Source organism: Citrus clementina, unplaced genomic scaffold, assembly GCF_000493195.1.
Source record: "Citrus clementina cultivar Clemenules unplaced genomic scaffold, Citrus_clementina_v1.0 scaffold_5, whole genome shotgun sequence".
NCBI lineage: Eukaryota > Viridiplantae > Streptophyta > Magnoliopsida > Sapindales > Rutaceae > Citrus > Citrus x clementina.
This window is the reverse complement of record NW_006262201.1, coordinates 2493207-2499206: the sequence shown is the minus strand read 5'-3', so window position 1 is coordinate 2499206 and position 6000 is coordinate 2493207. Positions and strand designations below refer to the sequence as shown.

The 6000-nt window shown below is 33.1% G+C and overlaps 1 protein-coding gene across 1 annotated transcript; it reads right to left on the bottom strand.

The window, feature by feature from the left end:
* Positions 1-312: 312 nt before the first annotated feature.
* Positions 313-4818, bottom strand: LOC112098398 (ras-related protein RABD1). Its single transcript, XM_024184651.1, has 8 exons — positions 4613-4818; positions 4427-4499; positions 4176-4223; positions 3983-4030; positions 3726-3797; positions 3233-3388; positions 1190-1293; positions 313-557 (listed from the first exon to the last, which is right to left on the bottom strand). Exons 1-8 carry the CDS (start codon positions 4624-4626, stop codon positions 467-469), a joined length of 606 nt encoding a protein of 201 aa, XP_024040419.1. The 5' UTR covers positions 4627-4818; the 3' UTR covers positions 313-466.
* Positions 4819-6000: the final 1182 nt, after the last annotated feature.

Below are 6000 nucleotides of genomic sequence, written 5' to 3'. Positions count from 1 at the left end.
AATATAATCAGATCATTGATCGGGTAAATGAGTCAAGAATTTTAACCCAAACCCAACACCGAAAAAAATCGTGTTGACTCGGACCCAACCCATTTAATAATCGTGTTAAATTTGACGACCCATACCCATTTATTTATGTCGTGTTCGTGTCGGGTAATCGGGTCGTGTCAAATTTTACCAGCTCTAGTCACGACAATAAACGAGAACAAAAACTACTTGAACAGCTCTCCCCCAACAAATTTGACCATTTTCTCCCATTTCGTCTCTCTTTTCTTTTTCCCTCCTAAATTGACAGGAATTTGGAATGCAATGGAGCAAGAAATTAAATTTGTCATAAACGGGAAAGAACTTAAAGCAGGAAATAAATATTTGCCAGATTAAAAGATTCATAAGATAATGCAGTCAACATAGTTAAAACTGTCTACAATCAGTCAGCTAACATGTAGTAGTAAAATAACATGCTCGGCTAACCACAGCAGTTGCTGTTTTGCTGGATTGGCTGTCCCTTCATCTGAACTGTTCCAGAAGATTTGTTTGCAGCAGGCTGGTTGCCCATTCTGCATCAAATTTGAACTCATAATTAGTGAATCAACAAATTATTTCAGAGACTAGCTATGTTAATCAGGCATAGGACAACAGGTTTCACCAAGATTTGACACCACAACCACACATCAGTTCATGATAACCACCAGTCACTGCTCAAATAGACAACTATCAATTCTGGAAATGTTAAATATTTTGAATGATAATGTTTCAATTTCTTAAAGTTTAGGGGTGAGATAAAACAATTCCTCACATCTTGCATATGTACATTATCATGTTATTAATCTGATTTAGACAGATGTCAAATTTTGAATCCTTTTATACACTACAAACCACAACTAGAAACAATCTTAACATTTTATAGTCATAAATAAATCCATACACGGTGTCTAAAATGCTCACAATCGTCACATCATGGGATTTCTCAAACCCTGTAGGGCTTTTCTACCAGAGTAATTTGTTCCAACAGAAAACATTAGGTAAAAAGTTACTCATTGCAGAATTTTCATCACAATGCATATAACCAGCAATAATGGTGATTGTTGAATAAGAACAGTCAGCATAATTCAACAATCACCATTTGCAAATAGGCAATGGATCACAGAATCAATCATAAGGCGAGAAGGAAAGAGTTAAGTGATTTTACTTTTTCTTAATCTCGCCAGCCATAGTCAAGAAAGCCTGCTCCACATTGATTGCATCTTTGGCACTCGTCTCCAGGAAAGGAATCCCCAGTTCATCTGCAAATGCCTGCATTTCACTCGGAGACCAACAGAAAGTCAGAAAAATCAATGTAGTACGTTATTTGGATACAATGATATGCCACCCATAATTTCTGCATCTGCTGCTTGATGCCAATAGATCAGCCGATGTACTGTCTTAATCAATAACAAGTCAACACAAAGTCCATAACTCTGTCTGTTGCTAAAAACCAACCCAACAAGTTTCTCTCAGTCATACATAAAAGCATTTCCAAAGTCTTGAAAGATATTTTATAGGATAAGTGCCTTGGAAACTTTAAATCACATGAAGAAGCAGAAAAAGATGCTTTCTCCTTACCATCATGAAGCACTTTGATGTGCAGATCTTGTAGCTTAATGCTCAACATATCACATTAGTCTAAGTCATGAGTTGAAAACAAGATTCTTATAAAATCTTATTGCATGCAAATTATGCAGTTAAAATTTACCAATTTATATAGATAACTAGTTAATAGAAATTATTCATTGACAAACAATAGATATCTTATGCAATGATATTCCCTAAAGAATCAGACTGCCAAATCCCTTTAGATAACCTTGGAAAGAGACCAGGAAAACAATACAGATCTCACCCTAACCAACCATTTGAGTGAAGCACAAGGGTGGCAAGTTTCAAACTGAATTACAGGGGGTTAGCAGCCAGTAGCTCAACCAAAACACAAGTACGAGTGACCGTGTATTATCTTGCAAGTATGTGCATGGGCATGCATGCAAACAGGTAAGTGAAAGACAGGTAAGTGGAGAGGGAGAGGGAGGGGGGGAGAGAGAGAGAGAGAGAGGTCTAAATCTAAAGCACAAACCTCATATGAACTTCAATAGATCCATTAGACTTTTTTGTAATTGGGGTTGTCCATATGGATAAGATTCGACATGGAATGAGAATACATACCAAAACGGACATTCAAGGCGCAAAACGAATTAGAAAATACATTAGAGGAAAGTAAATGATTCTTTGGGCATGCTTTGACTTTCTTTTCCAAAAAAAGGGGTACTATTAGTCACCATTTAAGGAAAAAATTGCTTTAATAAAAATTTTATTTTCATTATTCATTGATAATCACTTAGAGCAATTTGGCACGGCCCTTGGAAAAAAGGAAACGGTATTTAAGGATCCCCCTACTCAATTTTATTGGAAACACACTCAACACTGAAGGATATGATACAAGAGACATTTAAATGAAGAGTCAAACTTGTGTTCTAGTAAGTCAAATTCTCACTGAGCATGCACATGATAAAAGATTAACAAAGAAATACAATTTTATTAAACAATCAGTTGCATTAAAATGAGAACATATTACGAACATTTATTTTAGGGGATATTATCAATTGAATACTTTAAGAATTACAATATATCAAACAACAAGTATTATTTTAGTCTATCATTTTACTACTATATCTTTACAAAACTTATCATTTTACTACATTTCTGTTAGTACAAAAAAAATACCAATTTCACCGTTGGAAAAAAATTACACAAATAGAGGTATCAAATATGATATTCATAGGCTAATAGGAATTATTTGTAGCTACTTTATATTTTGAATTTATAATATTGCAATACTTTGTGTGTTATTCGTTAACCAAAAAAGAATTAATATAAAGTGCAAAATTGATATTTTATCAGTCAGCCAACAGGTCAACTATCGTTGCTAATGAAATGTAGTAAAATAATGGATTTTGTCTAGATATAATAGTAAAATGATGGAATCATATTTTTTATGGACTTTAGATTTATTGCAATTCTGGAAGGATTCAAACGATAATAACCCTTATTTTAACAAGTCGTATTGACAGAAAAGATTCCAACTCGAGATACAAACTGTCCAAAGTTTCAGTGTCCTGGGTATGCAGAAACTTACTAAGCAAATGCACTTGAGAAGAGTTTAAAATTATATTCAAAGTTCAGGCGACAGAAGTCACGAATATACCTTGGCTGTCTGTGTGTCCACAACCTTGTTCTCAACTAAATCGCATTTGTTCCCAACTAGAAGTTTGCATACACTGTCATTTGCGTATCTGTCAATCTCATTCAACCACTGCTTGACATTATTGAAGCTCTCCATCTCAGTTACATCATAGACAATCTGTTGAAATCCCAACACATTTAATTAATCTCACACAGTTGCTCAATTAAAAAATTGGAAAAACAAAATTACCACTTATTCTTTCTTAAAAGAGAATACAGCATTGCAAGACATTTACTTCCGACAACATCATATGTCATAAGAATTTATTAGACAATTTGCATCATATTATCGCTCCCATTCTTCGACTACATCATCTTGTATACAGATTTATTGGAAAATGTACTGCTTAACGAAAGAGGAAAAATAAGTTAATAAACACATACAACGTTGTTAAGATGTCACATGTAAATCACAAACTTTCTGATTTAAACCAAGAAGCAGAAAGGCTCCTTACTATGATTCCATGGGCTCCTCGGTAATAACTGCTAGTTATAGTCCTGAATCGCTCCTGTCCAGCAGTGTCCCACTAAACAGATGAAAAACAATCAAACATCAGACATTACCTAAATGATGTTTATAAGACAAATACACTCATTTCAACATATCACTCTTCAAACAAAGAAAATAAGACCAGGTTCTTGAACATAACCTTCACTAAATAAGACAAATCGAATTTCTCCCAATACAAGATAAAAGGAAATTTTGACTCACAATCTGCAGTTTGATCGTCTTCCCATCCAGCTCCACAGTTCTTATTTTCTGCCAAAATTAAAAAAAAAAAAGTCAAATGCTGAAGTCTGCCAACATTTCTTTCCACATATGCATACACATACATACATACACGTACATAGACTCATATTATAACTTATACACATATATACATATATATAGAAGAGAGACTCACAAAATCAACTCCAATGGTACTGATGTAGCTGTCAACATAAGAATCATCCTGAAAAAATTTTAAAAAAAATTACATTAATAAACCTAAAAACTAGTAATTAACGTAATGAAAACTGAAATTTCCGAGAATAACACTTATTTACCATCTAAATTATCATTTTAATAACACAAATTCAGAGAACAAAAAGCTAAAATAGAAAGTAATTCATATACAAAAAAGAAAATAAAAAGGGAAAGGAAAAGTCAACAGACAGCAAATCGGAGCAGCAGGCAGGACTTCCCGACGGACGAGTCTCCGATAAGCAACAGCTTGAACAGATAATCGCTTTAACAACAAAAAAAATGAAAAGGCAAAAAAAAATTGAAGTTTGTCAAATGAAAATGAGTAGATGTTAACAATGTTCATATCATAAAAAGGAAGGAAACACGGAGGCTCACTATTCGTTGCTCATGATTTTGGATGGAAGTGAAGAATCTTGCGACGGTCCTTTTGCTCTGTTTGGAGAGCGAGAAAGAGAAAAAGAAAATGAAAGGGAAAGTTTGTTTGCGCTGTGTCGTGCGGGAGAATTTTCTATCTCACCTCTCGAACTTAGCTTTGTCCACTTATTATTGCTATTATTTAATTATTGTTTCCGAGATTCATTATTATTACTGTTTTCTTGGATTATGTATTTATAATTAGATCCTTGTATGCTTTTTAATCAAATAAAGACATTTTTTTATTTATTTATATCAAATTAGGTCACTTGTAACAAAAAAAAAAAAGCCTCTACTTACGGAATGACCAAATTGCCCTTCGAGGTATTGAACATGTGGGCCACCGAGTTGGGGACATACTTGTATTCTTAGTTTTTTTTTTTGAATGAAAACTATTGCTCATGATATTTACAACCATACAAATACTGAGATTCGTTTACATCAATTCTGATATGGCACCGCTCAGATTTATAACTCTCTTAAATATTCGAGGGACGTCAACTCTTATCTTGGGAGAAAGACTGTCTTCACTCAAACTCTGAAATTCCGAAAAAAAAATTTAAATTAAACTCCTGCAATGCGTCTGCGAAGGCTCGAACCACTTCCCTCACATTTGTGAGGGGGTGGCTCTAGCCACTTGGGCTTAGCCCAAGTGGTTTACTTGTATTCTTAGTTAAGTTGGAGAGAATGAACCATTAATGTCAAATTATGTGCTCATAGGCCATCGGCAAATTATGAGGATGGATTCGTGTCCTAATAATTAATGGGACTTATTTCTTCTTCTAGTTTAATTGGTTTCGTTATTAATGTAGATGGAATAAGATATTCCCTGATATTAAGTGAGGCAAAAATTTAGGATGTGTCGTAACATACTTGATATATTACAGTTCCAATCAGTTTATATATTTAATATATGATAGTTGTGAAATCTCAACAAATTTTAAACTGCAAGTATGATTAGATTTTTTATTATAATATACATATCAGTGTATCAAAAAAAAAAAGTTAGGAGAAGACACACTTGGGTTAGTTTTAAAATTTACTTTTATCATTTAAGTCTTTGATTAATTTTTTATATCTAATGTTTTATTCTTCTTGTTAAAACAATCACAGTTAAAACACATTGTTAAAAGGTAAACGCAATCTTTAACAGATAAATCAATTAATTTTAAATCATAAAAGTGTCAAATACTCAATCTTTAAGTGAAAATGTCATATCTACCTTCAAACGATTTTTTTTTTTAACCATTTTAACACTAATTCAAATATAGTATTAAAACTTACGGACATATGAAAACTTATAAATCCTAACTACTATTGTTATCACTCAAAACACCCTTTAATATCCT